This window comes from Scomber japonicus, chromosome 21, assembly GCF_027409825.1.
Source record: "Scomber japonicus isolate fScoJap1 chromosome 21, fScoJap1.pri, whole genome shotgun sequence".
Taxonomy (NCBI): domain Eukaryota; kingdom Metazoa; phylum Chordata; class Actinopteri; order Scombriformes; family Scombridae; genus Scomber; species Scomber japonicus.
In genome coordinates, this window is record NC_070598.1 from 14,432,583 (window position 1) to 14,450,775 (window position 18,193).

Genomic DNA, 18,193 nt, shown 5'->3' on the forward strand with positions numbered 1-18,193 from the left:
ACAGTGTGTCTATCTGGGTTTTTTTTCACAGTTTTCCTCATTTTGCATTATGCAGAAATTTCAAATACCATTTTTTGGAAAGCCAGCCAGCAGGAGAGACAGCACAGGGCTCAGAATGGCACACTGTATTGCAAAATAACAAAAGCACCTCAACAAAAATGAAGCCACAGGTAGTTATTGGCTATCATCTGATGGAATTATTTTCCCACTGGCTCCAGGTGCAGGACCAGGATAAAGGCAGTCTATCACCAGAGACCCAGACTGCTAATGTAGCATAAAAAACAGCTCAAAATTTGCCCGTGGTCGTAGCAACCCTTTCTTCTAACTGGGTCCAGCTTAATGAACTACAAGGCACCTTGAATGACAAATAAATGGTGTTTTTTTTTTAGGCCAACAAACTGCTCAATGCATCACTAATAAGGTTAATTTGAGTCCCACTGGGCAGGAGGCATTAGCCTAAGTGTTTATCCGCTTTAGCGCTGTCCCCTGTTAGACTGACAAAAAGAAACAGTGCTGGCAGTGTCATTAGAATGACACTAAGTGGAAGGTGAAAGCCCAATTTACTCATCAGGTCTAAGCCAAATGAACAGGATGCAATCACGAATTACTTGCCGTTTTGTATATGTAACAGGATAATATACTTGTTGTGACTGTTTGTTGTGTGTTTGAAGTGCTCATGAGCCTTGATGTTGTGGAAAACAAGCTAGAGAAACTGCAGTAATTAAATTGCAGGTGGACAATGAGCTATCCTGAACCTTAATTGGATTAAACAGCACCACGACGGATCTACTTACTTGTCTTTTCAGTTATGTGTGTGCTGTATGTAAAATGTATGGTTCCTAGCCTGGATGTCCCATTTCCCCAAACTGATTACAATTACAAATTTAGGTGAGGCCGACACAGCACAATAGTTATCTCCGGCCAAATGATAGACTTCCTTAATTAAAAATGGCAAACTTTGAGACTGCTGTAGAATGAATTATTTGTCTGAGATGTGCCTAGTGCCTCAGTGCTATTCAGTCAGTTTATACATGCTGGAGTGCTAAACTGGAGGCTGCTGTTAAATTCACCAGGGCTACTGTTGCATACAGTGGGCCAGATAAGCCTCATTTGAATAATTCCCATATAGCTCTGCCGCTTTATCTCAGAGTTTACCCATCAGAAACGTGTGGTGTTGTGCTTATAAAGTTGTCAGACGACGCAGCACCACTGTTAATCAATAACGAGCTTTGGGGACTGCAATGTATCTTACCACAGATATTATTGACATCCCCCTCAGTTAGATCAATAATATGCTTTACTTTTGCAGAGAAATGGACATTTTAAATTAATTTCTGCTGTGTCTTTGTTGTGTTTGTGAATTTTTTTGAAGAAAGCAAATGGGGCTATGCTACACTGAGCTCCAAAGAAGTTGATCATCCTATAGCAAGAAAGGCTAAGCTTTGGTTCTTGTGTTGGCTGGGGGTCTAAATCCCAAGTCCATTAAATCACTTTGTATAACAGATTAGCAGGAGCCTATTAAAAGAGTGCTGAGATTTCCCACTCCCACACGTATTCTCAAAGTCAGCATGGTACCTGCAAAGTCTGCATTACCTGCCATGAAACCAAACACTTTAAGAGTGGTGAGTAACAGGCCAATCTATGGGACAGGATGTAATTAAGAGCAGGATGTCAGAGATGATAATACGTCTTTATCTTAGAAATCTCAAGAGGTTTTGTGTACCAGGAAAAAAACACACAAAGAGGAAGAAAAAGAGACAGAACAGACAAAGTCACTGCGCTCAAATCTGTCATGGGCATAACATTACTACAAAGGACTTCAGGGTGGTTCATTAACAGTATTTTAAGCTGATCCAAATTGTCCTGCACACACTAACCAGTAACATTATCATATACACAGAGGGACTGAGTCCAAGAATGCCTCTGCAGCAAAGAGTGTCTGAAGATGGATATTGTCTGTCGGGTGCCAAGACTATTTTCGGAGCCTGAGCCCCTGACTTGTCCCTGGGCATCCTCTGATCAGCTTTGTCATCAGGTGTGAGAGCGACTACACACTTGGTGGATGAACGTACATCCTGACACTCACACCTCAGAAAATGAATGGTTTCTAGTCACTTTTCTGAGAAATAAACTACAAAAAAAGGAAAACTGAAAATGCAGCTTCTCTGCCCATTTCACTTTACCACTAAATTTCTTCATGGAATTGGGAGGAGGAGTAGGTGCAATCTAAAGTAAATCTAAGGATGCCACCTTTGATAACCTTGAAGTGGGTGGTGTGTCTACTTGTACCATACTGAAGGGCTAAATGTCCCTTTTAGAACAGGAATATCATGTTCCTTTTTAAAAGAAACAAAGCTACACCCTGGATTGCCAAGAGTAGAATGAAAGACGTGCTTTCATCCTTCCAGATGTTTATGCATGATAATGCTGTTTCTTCAGCCTCTCTGACTGAGGCTATTTCACTCTGCACGTTTTCCATGTTTGATCACACTGATAGAGCTCAGTCTTTGACATATATCTGCTTTTGCTTGTGTATTCCATTTCCTACCTCATTTCCTTTTCTGCTTACCTTTCCATTTTCGTTGCGCGGCAGATCCACGAGCTCAAATGAATTCTGCAGCGCGTGCTTTATTGTTCAAACAAACACCCAGACTCATATATACACATTGGCGCTTCCACCTTTACTTTTCCCGGCGCGTGTTCGTGTGTGTGTGTATGTGTGTGTGTGTGTGTGTGTGTGTGTGTGGGAGGGTAGTGAAGTCGTGTCCTGGAGAAGTTTTCAATGCGTGCGTCAAAAGTACGTGAGGATTGCGGCGCATTGGACGGCTGTAGTGTTGAATGAGCGGAAGGAGGAGGGAGATCATACATTAACTCGTGCTGGCTGCGGGGACCCTCCAGTTGATAGAAGCCAAGACAGTGGGATGCACTCAGAACAACACTGACAGCTTTTCACCCTCCCCAGAAACGACAAATGAAACCCAAGCGAAAAAACAATTGAATGTTTTGACTACCCGGGAATTTTTACGCACCACCAAAGAGTAAAGATAACGCTGCAGAGATGAGTGTTGCGTGCTTCTGCGTGCTTCTGAAGGATCCCCTCTCCTGATATAGGGAGCAAAGAGGACAAAACAAGCCTGTCCATGATATTTTCAAAAAGAAGATCGCAAAGGTGGAGCGATTAGAGAAGGGCTGATGACGGGACTATTAATCCTTTCAGTGCATCAAAAGCACCAAAGGGTATTAGAAACGTTTGGATGGAAATCGGGCGAGTGTTTAGAACTGTTTTTGGTATTATATGAAACTGGTGATTAGTTGTTGTGACAAATCTGCAAGGATTTTTCCCCTCACCATTCAAGATTTTTGTTTTAAGGAGTAAATTTGGTTGGTGATTTTTTTGTTATTGTTTTTTTTTTCACGGAAAGGTTGTGGCATGAGCGGTTTCCAGGTGTGATTTTTTCAGAAACTCTCATCTCAATCTTTTTTTCTCTCTCCAAGTATTCCCAAATCTAAATGGAATTAGTTGAGTCTGAAGCCGGTTGTGAAAGGAACAGACATGGTACATGGGCACAGCTTCCATCACGGTAAGACCATCCGTATTCATCAGCTGAAGCCTACTTGGCCAAAAAAAAAAAAAAGCTCTGATTTCTTGCCTAAACGTGTCTTACCCTATAACGCAGTATAATGCTCCTTTAATCGGTTTGGAAAGACGTTAAATATAAGAACAACATATAAAACAAACAGAATGAGGATTTGTCAGGATTAAAATGGCATGGGGTGAGAAGCTGATTTATTCTGCACCCCACAACCTGTAAACTCAGTGTTGAAACTCACACTGTAAGTTCATGTTAGATTTATTCTCCTTTTTTAGTGAAATACACATTGGGGAAAATGATGTGTGGCAAGATCGTTAAATCTAAAGTGCTTTGGTCTACAGTCAGTTTAGCCCCTTTTCTTTGTTTGTGTAACTCTTTTTTTTTTCAAAAAAGGTTTGGCCTCTACATTGGAGTCAAATAATTTTCTTGCATAAAATTACAGTTCAGGCCTAGATGATCTGAAGATCTGAGGTATTTGGGGTGCAGATTTATGCAGGCTTTGCTCTGTTTTTTACACTCCAGAAAAGGTGACTCATTATAATTGACAATGTATTTTCATAATTTGTTACAGTTATCATATTAGGTATTCTGTGCTGTTTTGGGGATCTTTATGGTTACACCCTGGACAGGTTTAGCATTAGCATAACACTAATGTACAATACAATGCATCTTAAATGTGTTCCTTGCTGACTCAACCATCTTTCAACTGAAATCAAGCTAAGCACACAACAGGAATAAAAAAAAAAAACACAATGCTAATGGAACAGTCTCCCATCAAAAATGCATTTATCTTTTTATTTGTGTTGTCACAGTTGTTGCAAGTCTCCTCATACTTGGGTTGTCTGGGGCAACAAAGAAGGATACAGCAGGTAATCTCCATCACCACAACCACACCGTTTTTATGTGTGTGTGTGTGTGTTTTCTGCTCAGATATCTTCTCTGCCATGCTTTAATCTCTGACTCTTTTTTTTTTTTATTACGCTCTATATATTTCAGTGAAAAACAATTCTGGAGTGAAGCCTGCAGGTCAATGTGGAACGTGGGTGAAAGAATCAGAAGGAGGACTCTTCACATCTCCCAATTTCCCAAGCAAATATCCCCCAAACACAGAGTGTGTTTACATCCTTGAAGGTAAATATGCTCTTTATGCACAGCAGTGGTAAAAAATTAAAAAAAAGGCAATGCAATCCAGCCATTTATTCTCACTAAAGCATTCCCCGGGTTATCCTTTAGGGGGGCAGGGGATCACAGTAACTGCTAAGGTGAATTATGAGATGTATTGAACAATGAATGACTACTTATTTTTTCCACACTGATGAATCACTGCAGATGTGCAGGTTAAACTATCATAAGTGATTATGGAAGTCTAGAGAGAAACTATTGAAGCTATTGAAGCTATTGAAGCGCTGGTGTTTTAGAGATTAAAATGATTTAACAGCCAGGATTGAAGGTGTGTATTGAACATGTGGGCATGCTGATAATAAAACTAGTTGAATGCTAATCTGTTAAAGTGTGAGTCATATTCTACTCCCTGCATTTTTCTAGGTAGTTATTATGTTCCTTGTGTCTTGCAGCCCCCCCAAGGCAGTGTATTGATCTACACTTTGAGGAGAATTATTCAATCGAGTCCTCTTGGGAATGTAAATTTGACAACATCGAGGTTCGGGATGGACCGTTTGGCTTCTCCCCAATGCTCGGACGGTATTGCGGTCAGCACAGCCCACCGGATATCAGGAGTAGTGGCCGATATCTGTGGATAAAATTTGTTACAGATGGTGAACTGGAAGCGGTGGGATTTTCCGCAAATTACAACTTCACTGCAGGTATTTTATAATTCTTCTTCTTATTATTTAATTATTTATTTTACAGCTGTTTTGTCTTACTGCTCTTGCCAATTCAATTCTTCCTCTGTAAGCATACCTATGCTTTATAGCTCAAACAGCAAGGTTCAGAAGGAATAACAAACACCATCCAGGGAACTCTGCCTTGTGGGAGCCTCTTGCACTTTTATTGATTGTCTGTCTGCACACACTCAGTATCTCTATTGGCAATATACTGTCATTGGCTGGGCCCCTCTTGTGACTAGGCTAGGTTGTTGTTTCTCTTCTCTATATGTGAAGTGAAATATTTGTCAGATTTTAATACAGCTGTGCAGCACCATTCGTCAGTTTACAGGGTTGGAAGAAGCTGAGTGAGCGTAGCACACTAATCTGTGTTGTCGAACACAATCGTGGGTAATTATGGTCGTGTGTAAAACCTTGGCTTTCTTAATTTGCATCATCTTTGGTTGAGATCCCATTACTGAGGATTGATGATGAGGAATCAGGGCATAACCATGATTTAATATTCCTTCACCTACACTTGACTGGGTTTAATAACACTGTCAACTTTTTAGGGTGTTTGAAGCTCGAAAGGCAGAGTGCCAGGAAACAAGAACAGTATGCCAATTTGTCTCTACATCAACTCCACCTCCAGGGGCATTTTTTCCATTGGAGATTTGATTGTGTCATTTTTTATATGATGAAAACATATGCCGAACATCGATGTTCCGTCAAAAAAAAAAAAAGCTACTGACTTCAGGCTACTGAAAACAAAGCTTTTGAGGTGAAGAGGGAATATATTGATGTCGAAAGGCTCTGTGTGTTTTGATACTGAGAAGAGAAGAATGGTGGTGAAGCATTTTACAGGAAATTACAATGAAGAAATGCAGTCAGTAGTGATGAAATCTCGTGAGGAATAGTCGTGATGGATTTCACGCCATGGATTGTTAAGCAGAAGTACAGCTACTTGTCTTAGATTTGTATACAGAAGATAAACTGTTGATGTAAAGACTGCTGTAGCTCAACATATTCTGTGAAATCACTGTTAAAGTTACAGAGAGTTACACTGTCAAATGTAATATTTTCCTTGCTATCCAGAAAGCAGTTGGAAAGGGAAAAAAAAACAAAGTGCATGAAAAGTAAAACATGAATCGACACAAATTTCAAGGAAGTGTCAGACACGGTTATGTGCTATGCCATAGAGATTGCTGTCTGCTGAGGCATGAATCTCTTATCCTGCAGCAGCGTTATACACATCAGTTGCTCTATCAACTTCAATTTAAGCTTTACTCTGAAAAAAAACACTTGTGATATTCCAAATGTGTTGTGTGCAGTAGGTAGCTAAACATTTACCAGGCAGTAATATCATTGGGTAAATAGATTTAGAAGAACACTTTATGGAAAATATGCATATTCATTCTTTTGCTAAGAGTTAAATGAGATGATCGACGCCACTCTTACATCTGTTCAGCAAATGTGAAGCTACTGCAAGCAGCTGGTTAGCTTAGCTTAGCATAAAGACTGGAAAAAGGGGTAAACAGCTGGCCAAGTAACAAAATCTGCCAAGTTCACAAATTCACACATCGCATCAGGTTTTGTTTAATCGATAAAACTTGAGTTCATTTTTTGCATGGCTAACCAACTGCTGACAGTAGCTTCATAATTGCAGACACGAGACTGAAGTCTTCACATTTATCTATCAGCAAAATAGAAAACAAAGGCATTTCCTAAAATGTCAAACTACTCCTACATGAGCATTTAATATAACAATATTTATATCAATATTGACATGAATAGTACATGTTTGTCAAGGTACAATTTCTGCACAAATTGTCTTCCCTGGTGGATTTTAATAATAACTGCAGTACAACACAGTATAAGAAACATTACTAATGTAAATACATATTCAGAAAAACCCAGGAAGGCTAGCTTGTTATTAGTCATAGATAGAGAATCCAGACCACATTTTCTGTAACGTGCAATTGAAGTATTGTTTCTTCTCCCTACTTCTCTTGGGAGTCTCATTGAAAATTTGCTGAGAGGAAAGAAAAAAGCTCTGATAGGAAATGTCTGTGGCATATGATTAACATAATTAAAGAAGATAAAAGTCTTGAATTCACTCTACTTGATACTCTGAAATCTGGCGATGTGAACAGTGTCTCACATCTGCAGCTGCTCTGCTAACCATGCTAATTCACACAGCCCTCCTGTGATGAATGAGAGAGAGAGAAAAAAAGAAGCAACAAAGGTGACATGAATCAGCTCCTCTTACTCTCCTTTCTCAGTCATTTTAGTGAGTGTTGAGATAAAAACTCTCATGCCTCTCCTTCACATTCTGCCAATGTCCTTTCAGAGCCTCATGCAGTTAGTACAGCTGCCAGTGAATGAAGCAGTGACTGGAATCTCACAATATCCTGTGTCATATCACATGCTGAGGTACTTCAGTGAAGCAGTGAAAGTCTGCAGATTTAATGTGTTCAATATACTGCATGTGGCATCAAAGGAAGGAAGCAATGTTGGTCTTACAGTCACTCAGCACAGTGACTATGAACTTGGCTGTCCCAGGGATGTCATGCACATTTATTTGTCAAACAAATCACACCCAGATGCCTTATACTAGGGCTTTGCTTGCGTCACAGAACTTTTACAGCAGCCTTTTCCCTGCAAAATACACTGTAGCTCATTTTTACAGGGGCATTTGTGATTCACTTTAGTTACCTGACTAAATGAGTGTACCTTGCTCTTCCTCTATACAGTACTGTATGTGGAAAACCAAGATGAATCAAATTCGCAGCTCATACAATCACTTTAGATCCTGTCTCAGTACTTACATAAGTGTACACCGACATAATATAATCTAATGGAATATATTCAGAGGCATTGCTTGTAGGGATGAACCTATTTGCTTACCATTTCCTAATGGGGGTTATTAACAGTGGCTACTGGCTGTGTTCCCTCCCCTCTAGTAGTGTACCCACTTCTCAGGAAACCTAGCCTTGGTCCTTTTGATTTTAATAATTTTAGATCCATCTCTAAACAATTGTGTTCAAAAGTTTTTGAGAGCAGGTTGTTTATTTAAATTTGATTTCTTCTATGAATAATCATACAATCTTTGAGAAATTTCAGTCAGGTTTCTATTCACATAATAGTGCTGAGTACTTGCCTCATAAATGCTACAAATGATTTTTTACTTTCCACTGATGGCAGTGATTGTTCGAATTTGATTCTTTTCAAACTCAGTTCAACATTTGACAGAGTTGATCACTATTTCATTGGATCACTGCCCTAGACTGGTTCCTAGACATCTGACTAGGCCCATCTGACATGTGGTGTTCCCCAAGGCTCTTTCCTTGGCCCCTTCCTGTTCTGTGTTAATACCATAGACTGTATATAAGAAATGGACGTAACATCCGTGACGTCACCCATTGGTTTGTGGACTGCTGCTCGGAAGCCAATAGTATCGAATCTAGGCAGCGCCATCTTGAAAATTTCAGGTGCATTCTGGGAAAAAATGAACACGGATTCTACTTATATGGGCATGAGGCGGAGTCATGAACGGACGTATGGGCGGGACCAACGGCAGAGCGGGGAGGCTGCGATTGGTTGCGAGGGCTGGATCTCGAGGATATTGGTCAATCAACCTGTCAATCACAACGTAGCCACGTAGCCTGCTTTATCGTCAAATATAAAATCAGGGAGGCCAAAATTTCACAAATGAACATCATACTGCATTGAAGAAGGCTTTAAACTAGCGATTGAGACCATAAACACATTTTGAAAACGTTTACTGAGGTTAGAAATCAAGTGAGAAGTTGGTGAATTCTCCATTGACTTGTATCGAGCCGGAAGTCTTCTTGAACACAAAACGATCGCCCCCTGGTGGCCTTTTGATAGAATGCAGCTCTAAGTTACTTCCGCATTGGCTTCTTTTCAGAGGACAGGAACTCCCCGCCTGGTTAATACCTAGGTCATATAATTCATAAGAACAATATTCTATACCGTCGTTATGTAGATGACATGCACATTTAAATGTCATTAAAGACCAGTGAAAAAGGACATTTTCATAATTTGTCTTGTCTGTCAGAAATAAACAGCTGGATGTCCCAAAACTTTCCTCAGCTGAAAACAAATCAGAAATAATTATAATTATTTTTCATCCTCTGAAGTCCACACAAATGAAACATCATGTCAAACCTGCAGTCAGAAACCTGGGTCTAATATTCTAATATACCTCACATTTAAAAAGCAAGTTACAAAAGTCATTCAGACGTGTTTTCTATCAACTCAGGAGGATCTTAAAAATCAATTCCTCTCTCTTCCAACCTGATCTTAAGAAGGTGACATGTTTTTATTTCATCTTGGTTGGATTATTGTAATTCATTGTAGTCTGGGTTAAGCCAAAAAACGATTTCACGCCTTTAGCTGATACAAAACACAGCTGCGTGGCTTTTAACAAATACTACAAGACAAGATCATATCTCTCCTGTTTTAGCCTTTCTTCACTGTCAGTTTTGGAATTGATTTTAAGATTTAACTGATTACCTTTATAGCACATGGCTTAGAGCCCTGCTACATTGCTGATTACTCCACTACCATCCAGAGTGCAGCCTCAGATCATCAAGCAGGGCCCATCTGGCTGTTTCTATGTCATGGTTCGAGACGAAAAGAGACTCAAAGCCCCTCTGTTGTGGAACTCCCTGCCTGAGGATTTAAGGCTGCAGAGTCACTTGTCGAAACTTATCTTTTTAGAAAGGGCTTTATTTAATTGATACTACACAGTTTTATTTCCCAAATGTCTTATCTATTCTACCACCACTGTTATTTTATTCATATACTGTACTAGTGATATTTGATTCTGTTTCATTTGATTTGATTTTTATTTTCAGATTTTATTGCTTAACTGTAGTACTTAAATGTTTTAACCATATAAATCACTTTATAACTCTGTTTTGCAGCTCCCCTCGGCTTTATAGCAAGTTTCAGCTAGCAACTTTACTGCTTTTGTTCACTCTCACTGCTCTCACCGTATTGTTTTCGGTAGTAGCTGCCAGCTGTGTTTAGACAAACAGCTAAAAAATCCCACTGTACACTACCTGCTCGGCACAAAATGGCAAACAGACACAGTAAGTAACTACCTGGTGAACGTAGTGGAGACAGTTCAATCAGTTAAGAGAGGGAAGCATGGGACAGATGAGTAAACAGCAAACCACTCACTAGAAGAACTGATTTGGGAAAAGGCTTGAAGGCCCCTGGCCATGTAAAGCAAGACTATATATTAATATTCAGAAAATCATATTTTTATTTTTGTTACATCCTTTTCTGTCTCTCCCATTATTCTGCTAAAATATATTCACTGTGGAACAATAATGAATTATTGAAATGACATTTTTGGAAGTGTGATGCTGGGTTATTGTCTGTGTGATCATTTCAGATGTTTGGTGATACAAGTGGAACAAAAGCATAGTGTGTAAATTCAGCTGTCAATAAAGCCAGTACAATACAAAATCAAACTGGAAGTCAGCAACAAAGCAAAATGTTACACTGAGACAGGCAGCCTGAATGATATATAATACAAAATTGCAAGAGGAAGAGTTGGACACAGCATGTGCAGCAGGGAAGATTACTGGTGTTATATGTTTCTGTGTGTAAATGTGTAGTGTTGGGGGGTTTGAGCAGCATTCTGCTATTCAGGTCGTCCTAGGGCACTGTGACCTTAGAACCCCCTGGACTGGTAGATTAAGTGGTGTTCCAGCACCCAAGACCTGGTGGTGTGGGAAATGTTGCTGTATGAGAGACTTGTGAGTCTTTGTGTATTACCTTGATCCTTGGATTAGTAATATACCGTTCCTTTAACTGTGGGCAAGTGGAAAAAAAATGCAGTATACACATGTGGCTTATTGAATTGTGTGTTGCTTCATGAAAAATGACATAATGACATAAATTTATAAACCCAAAATACCACACATTTGTGTGTAGTTTTTTTGGTTTTATGTATTTTGTTAACATACTGTATCTGTTGTTTTCAAGACTGGAAAATGATTTGATCCTTTATTCAAACATTAGCATTTTAAATATGAAAATAGCATATTAGAATCTGGTCAACACGCCATATAGCCTCCTATTCTACCTGTACTACCACTGTTTTTTGTATTTTCTACTATTTAGAATTCAGGCCATGTCTAATGAATCTATAATAAAGATGACACTGAGTGATGTAAGTGCTTATATGGCCCAACCAAACTCGAACTGGGCTGAGAATCATTTTTGGAATGAAATGAGTCAAATGATATTTAAGATTATAACCAGAATAGGATATATGAGCCTTTCATAAAGGAAGCAGGGCCATAAGATTGAACCGAGATGGGCTCAAACTGGAAAATTGAAAATTGAACCGAAGCAATCGACTCGTCGCTCTTGGAAGGACGTTACTGCGGCAGCACCATTTGAGGGGCTGAACAGAAAGTTCAGTTACTTCCCAGTTTCACATCTGAATCCAAAGTCATTTGCCAGTGGCAACACCCGACATTTAAATGTTTGAGTTGCTTTTTGTTCAATTGTATCCACTAAACTCTCAGAATTGAGACTCCAAAAAGTCTGACATTCACCCTATTGGCAGAGAGAGGCACAAAGTAATTCATAATTTCAACACATCCCCATGATTAAATGATCACCTAGGTTGATTGTACCAGCACTTCAGAGCGAGCCATTGTAGTGTAATATACCGCTTTCCAAAACAGGAGCATAAAATGCCACTTTCCAAAACCTTACAAATCACTGTTAAAAGGTCATTTTTCATGGTGTGGCAAAGCTGTAGTTAAGGTCTGGTTTGGTTAAGCCACAAAAAACACAAAGTTACGGTAAGCGGTTTGGATCAAAATTATCACTTGAAAAGAATTTAGTATTTCCTTAAAGCTGTGTAACCTTTTGTAGTTATGGCAACAAAACAAAAAGTCCCGACTTGTAGTTGGAAACAAGAAGCAAACCACTTTTTTCTAATTAACCATCACCCACCTGCCTCCTCCTGATAAGGAAGTCACCTTTTTATTGATATTATCTGAACTGCGTCACTTCCCCAGGTCTTAATTACTACAGCCGTCTGTCATTCAAACTAACCAAAAATGCTGAATGAAAGCAAGCCTAAAATGCAAAGTGTAAAGAACCCACCAATTTTCTTAAAGGTAACATTATTTAAGGGTTCTTTCTTGCTTTTTGTTGGTACAGTACAGTACAATCGTGATTTAGTGTTTTGATGTTTTAATCTTTATAAACTCACAAGCAGCTCGTGGAATAGCGTGAAGATTTAAATTTTATGTTATAGTCTATTAAATTATTTATAGGCAATAAAGAGATTTGTACCCTGTTTTGTTTAAAGCTGGCAAAGACTGTGTCACATTCAGCCATTTAACTGGTATCCTGTGCTGGTGGACACTGACAAATACCTGAATTTTGGATGTTGGGAAACAAAACATGCTGAGGCATTGTTCATGGTGTTGAAAGGTGTGCTCAGTAGGTGTGCTAAATGCTGAAACAATTGTCCCTCATCCTGATTTAAAGGCCTATCATGCGTGCATAATTGCATATGTATGCACATGCATGAACATTTGGTACTCTTAGGGTGTACTTTTTAAAACTCTGTGTAGAGACAAGTATTGAAAAACTAAAGGGAAGGGAAACATCAGCTCACAATTCTCCCTCATTCATTGCAGTGTGAAAATGCTCAAAAAGTATTTTCTTGAGATTCACATTTCAAACAGATGACTGATTCTGTCCTGTTTATTTTCTTACAAAATGGCATTAAAAATTTTAAAAAAGGAAAAACATGGAAATGCCAAATTTCTGCTTAACTACGTACTTACTGACATCTTAATCACTTTTAGGTGAGGTTGAGAAACAGGCCATACAGCTGCAGAATCTGAGTTTAAATAGATGTAATTCTTATAATGAAAACTCAGCTCAGCCCATTCGGTCTGGCCTTTTCTAGTGGGATACCTCTCAACTTAAATCCAATAAAAAACATTGTCAAAACTTTGTCCCACACTGATATAGCACCTAAGGCTGTGGGAGTAAAATTTCATTTTCCATGGCTCAACACTGGTAGAAGCTCAAATTCTCAGAGGAGCATAGAGAACAGATAGATGAAATTCATGAGTAGAAATAGAGAAAGAAATCTCCTGTGGTGCATTTTGGGGTGTCCTCCCAAGATATCAGTGAACAGTATGTTTTCCTGAATGAGCTGCTTGCATGTAGTCACATTTGATATATAAGAAAAAAAAAATCAAAGATTGCCAATGTTTTGCTCAAATGGTTATTGTCATTAGTGCTCCCTGCGGTGCCCGTCTCTGGGAGTTTTTTTCCTTGATTGTTCAGCGTTTCCTACTGTTTATCTGATTGTTATGGGACTGTCTTTTCTCTGCTGGGAAAATGTGTAGGTGTACATTACTCACAGGGAAGGTATGCTCCTTGTGTGTGATGCAATTTCCCCAAAGTAATGCCATCAGCTGAAGGGCTTTGGCAAAGAGAAAATAACTGAGTCTCTGTTTATTTTTCAGAATACTCATTTTGATGTTAGAAAAGCTGATAGTGGTTTAGACAAAGAAGCAGAGCTGTGTTTGGAGAACATGCGCTCTCTTTTGGCTTCAATCCCTCATCCAGCTGTATGTGTTTAAGTCCTTGCTGCCCACACTAATCTCATTTCATAAAAAAAAAATATTCTGTGCTTTTATGCGGTTAGGAAGAATGACAGTTTCTACATTTGAGCTCAGTTGAAGACACCCTTCCTCCACACTGCCTCTGTTTTCGGAAATCGAGATGGATGGAGCAAGTTAGCATTGCAGGCACACCTCTTGCAGCTGTGGAAGAGGTCAGTCGCACCCTCGATCTCCTCACTCATCTCTCTGTTCCTCTCTTTTTTCAGCTAACACTACCGCTTTTCTTCTCTCGTTGCCTCTCTCTCTGACATGTCTGGTTCATGCTCTGTGTGTTGCCAAACAGATCCATGTGAAGGCGAAGGTGACATTCGCTTTGACTGGTATACATGTTTTTTGTTATTTCGGTGGCACTCTGGTTAAATTCAGCTTTGCAAATCCATACCTTCATGTCCCAATTAATAATTCTGGTTGATTTCTTCCTGTGTCTTTTTCTATACAGCTTCGGTTTCTGTTGGTAATAATACAGTGTTTCCTACAGGATGAGAATTTCCTTGTGGTGATGGGTGGTGTAGTGTGTAACACCACAGTGTGTGACGGACGGGTTCAGCAGCCTAATAAACTTGTCAAACAAAGGTTTATGAACGACCCTATTCATTGCTGTCTGAAATGGTCGAATTGTATTTCCCAACTGTTTTCCAGCAAAATAACATTTTCGTTGTTATAAGAGTTTGCATCCTACCTGTGGTGCTCTCTAGAAAAGGGGTCACTATTTTCTCTTACTGCAATATACTGGGTGCAAAAACATTCACTGGTGTACTTAGTGCACTGAAATAGAATACAAAACATAACTATCAGATAAGATAAATGGTCTGCAGCCTTTTTATTTTAAAAAGTTAAGTGAAGGATTTTACCAGTATGCAATGTAGGCAACTGCCTGGGGCCCTCAATAAAAAGTTGGGGACTCTAGCTTTAGATTTAGTATGACATTGAGATATGAAAAACATTGAATTATGTGACTATTTTAAGTCATTGTACCCTGAAATAACTTACAAAAGGCCCCCAAAGCAAAGCAAAATAAAAAAACAAACAAAAAACTCCATACTTCTACTTCAGAGGAAAACATTGTACCACTACATTTGCCTGACAGAGAAATGTTACTGGTTGTGTTGCAGAAAATAGAATTAGATTAGAATTCGTATTTATTTAATATTCATTAAATTATCCAGTAAGAATTAAAAGTTCCCCCTTGAACACAAGTGATACACATGTAAGTACACTGTGGTGATAATACCTCTGTTTCAATCTTCTCTTTTAAGTCAAACTTTGAATGCTGACTTTTACTGTGTGTCAATACTTTTACTTAGATTCCTAGTTAGAGAGAGGATGAAAATAAAGAAAGACTGAGTTTGCTCGGGGCCCCCAAATCACTGAATGCGCCCCTGGGCAGAGTGCTCCGCTGTGTTGTTATCAATGTTATGTCTCCAGCAGTGGAGAGCAGCCTCTCTGCCGCACCGTTAGCTCCAGGGAAAGACATCGCTGAGTGGGTACAAGGTTTTATGAGGTGAAACAGACTGAACACCAAGTTATTTTCTTCACTCAGAGTTGGTTTTAATTGTTTAATGCTGCAGTGTGTGTCGGTCATTCGGTTCTGTTGGAATTTGCTGCTCCACTAACATTAGTCTCTGAGTGACAGCGTGGAGATGAACTTTTTCATCTTCGTGGATGTATTGACAAGATGACTCTAGTGTGTGTGCTATAGACTGTCCAGGTGCTGCATTTCCCTCACAGTTGAAATTCACATTTTTTGTTCTGCTAACATCACCTTATTATTTAGAAAATAGATTTTTGACATTTCTGAATTGATTCAGATTCATACAAGATAAGAATTGAGATGCCTATGTGGGTTGAAGGTTGGCTGCTCTGTGTGAATTATGAAATGAAAAATGTAAGTTTGGGCTGCCCAGGTAGAGTCTATGTATGTGAAACACTTTAATAGTAAGACACCAATTTAAGTTCATTGCACAGATGTTGTAGTAAATAATAGGACAGATGGTAAAAGAAACATGAGCACTCAATCACAAAGTTTTAAACAAACACTCTGACATATAGGAGGTAGTGTACTGTACTTATGCACAGGATTATTACTTCATTATGTTAGGCACAGTTACTTTCAGTTTTACCCCTATAATAAAGAAGTCTAGATAAAGTTTTGGCTTGTTTACTGTCTGATCATCTGAATGTCCTTGTTTCTTTGCTCTTCTCAGTCTTTGTTTTAGGGATGTCTCCATGTCCCCAGATCTTATCAATTACTTGGTGAGGACCATGTTATCCTAACCGATAGAAATGAGGACCATCCAATTCAAACAAGGCAAAAACTATACAAAATTGGAATTAACCAGCCATTAAGGCCCAGTCACACAAGCATCTTTTTCAGTTCAATTTCATTGAACTTTTACATTAGAGTTTACAATACTGAATCATCTTGACATTTATTTGAGAGAACAGAGAGCCAGAAAGTCCAAAACATAGTTTATAGTCATAGTTTATTAGAGGTATTGGATCAGTCACTTTTATTCTACTTTTTACTTTTCTCCACCACAAAAGAGTGATGATGTGTAACCAGTTATGAAACATGAGTCAATAGGGAAAACATGCCTTTTGAGCTCATTGGCCTCTTAGCAAACCATGCTACTGTTAACTTGTTAACTGTCATTTAGAAAGCTAGGTATATAAGCCCCTATATCACCAAGCTTCTGTAACTACATACATACAAAACAACATTGGTGCATCACCTTCTGGTGTCCCTGGATCTTCATTGTTTTTTTCTTATTCAGCCCAACTTCTTGCCCGACTCCTGACTTCACTTGACTCATCTCCCATCCCTGCTCCGATATCTCACCTTGCTCTTTCCTACTTAGCAGTGGAAGCCCGGCACAGAATGTTCACCAGCTTATCAGACAACAAGCCTTCACTCAGGGGAAAGCCATTCGCCCTGTGGAACTAAACTCACTATCCAGCAGGATGGCTGATATTTATGTCCTTTGGCTGTTTCAGTCACTCCTAGCCAATTACCCTGCAGATCAATCAGTGGCTCAGCCTGCCTCCTGCCTCTATCCTCTGTGGCAGTTTGTTAGCCAGGCCTGCTGTTCAGCTACAGATGCTGTGGGGGTCAGGGCAGTGCTCTGTTGTAGCTGGAAGTCGGCAGTAATGTAAACCATGTTGGCTGTTGGGGTTTACTTCTGGCCTGGTTTGGGGATTGGAGTAGAGGAGTTGTCTGATGTATACACACTCCATATGTATTAACCTGCATGTACAAACAGTATGCTGGAACATGCATTTTTCTACACAATGCATCTCTGCAGCCAAATATTAGCTGTTTTCCTATGCCTGTGTCCTTCCTTCTGCTGCATTCACAATGGTGCGGCCTATTGCGTATTCACACAGTGTTTGCTACATTGTACACATGATGCATATGGTTGTCGCCCTCAGAACTGCACTGGAAATTAGCTGAGCTGTTGCAAGTGGGGTTTTTTTCCACTCCCTTTCTCTGTAGGCATAACAGCTCGCCTAGGGCTCTTTGTTTCATTAGCCTATCACCGTGGTGGATCCTTGGCTGTCATGCTGAGAGCCTGACTCTCTCCATTATGCTGTATTAGACAGCAATGAGATTGAGCTGTGTGTTTTATATCTACACACATTAAGGCCTCAACCCATTGTAAATGTCTTAGAGAATTATGCTTTTAAAGGTTGATTGAAAGGTGTTTTCATTTTTGGAAGTCGAATGAGTTTTGTTTGCTCATCGCTGATTGTACCTCTGATTTCAAAGGACATCACAGAGCAGATTGCTTTCTACGCTTGACGAGTTTTGCTTTTGTTTTCATCTCCTCATCAGTGGGATACCTCCTTTGGGTCTTAGCAAATTAACATGCAGGGATAAAAAGTCTAATAACCGCCTCAAAAGGAGTATGAATGATGAATGTTCTGTTTTCATTATCTACACTTTGCTCCCCCATTTTCTTGCTTTTTCTCTTTTGGCATTGGATTGGACTCTGCAGTCCCAGCTTATCATCTAAGAGCAAATGTCTGATTCCAAATGGACCTAAATCCCATTGGCATCAGGGTAATCTAATAG

The 18,193-nt window shown here is 39.4% G+C and overlaps 2 protein-coding genes across 9 annotated transcripts in view; one reads left to right on the plus strand and one right to left on the minus strand.

Moving 5' to 3' along the window:
* Window positions 1–2,825: 2,825 nt before the first annotated feature.
* neto1l (neuropilin (NRP) and tolloid (TLL)-like 1, like) overlaps window positions 2,826–18,193 on the plus strand; it is a 75,627-nt gene continuing 60,259 nt past the window's right edge. For 7 of the 8 annotated variants that reach the window (XR_008323804.1, XR_008323805.1, XM_053342751.1 and 4 more), the window contains exons 1-4: window positions 2,826–3,581; window positions 4,406–4,462; window positions 4,590–4,724; window positions 5,168–5,416. Coding sequence is in view for 6 of the 8 variants with exons in the window: in XM_053342751.1 (XP_053198726.1) it covers window positions 3,554–3,581; window positions 4,406–4,462; window positions 4,590–4,724; window positions 5,168–5,416 (469 nt within the window). In the remaining 2 variants the exon portion in view is untranslated. The remainder of the gene's footprint in view (window positions 3,582–4,405; window positions 4,463–4,589; window positions 4,725–5,167; window positions 5,417–18,193) is intronic. The other variant, XM_053342747.1, reaches the window with a different exon arrangement.
* The window catches only part of mtrr (5-methyltetrahydrofolate-homocysteine methyltransferase reductase), a 295,323-nt gene continuing 281,159 nt past the window's right edge, over window positions 4,030–18,193 (minus strand). The window contains exon 16 of the mRNA XM_053342757.1: window positions 4,030–4,042. The gene's annotated coding sequence lies outside the window, so the exon portion shown is untranslated. The remainder of the gene's footprint in view (window positions 4,043–18,193) is intronic.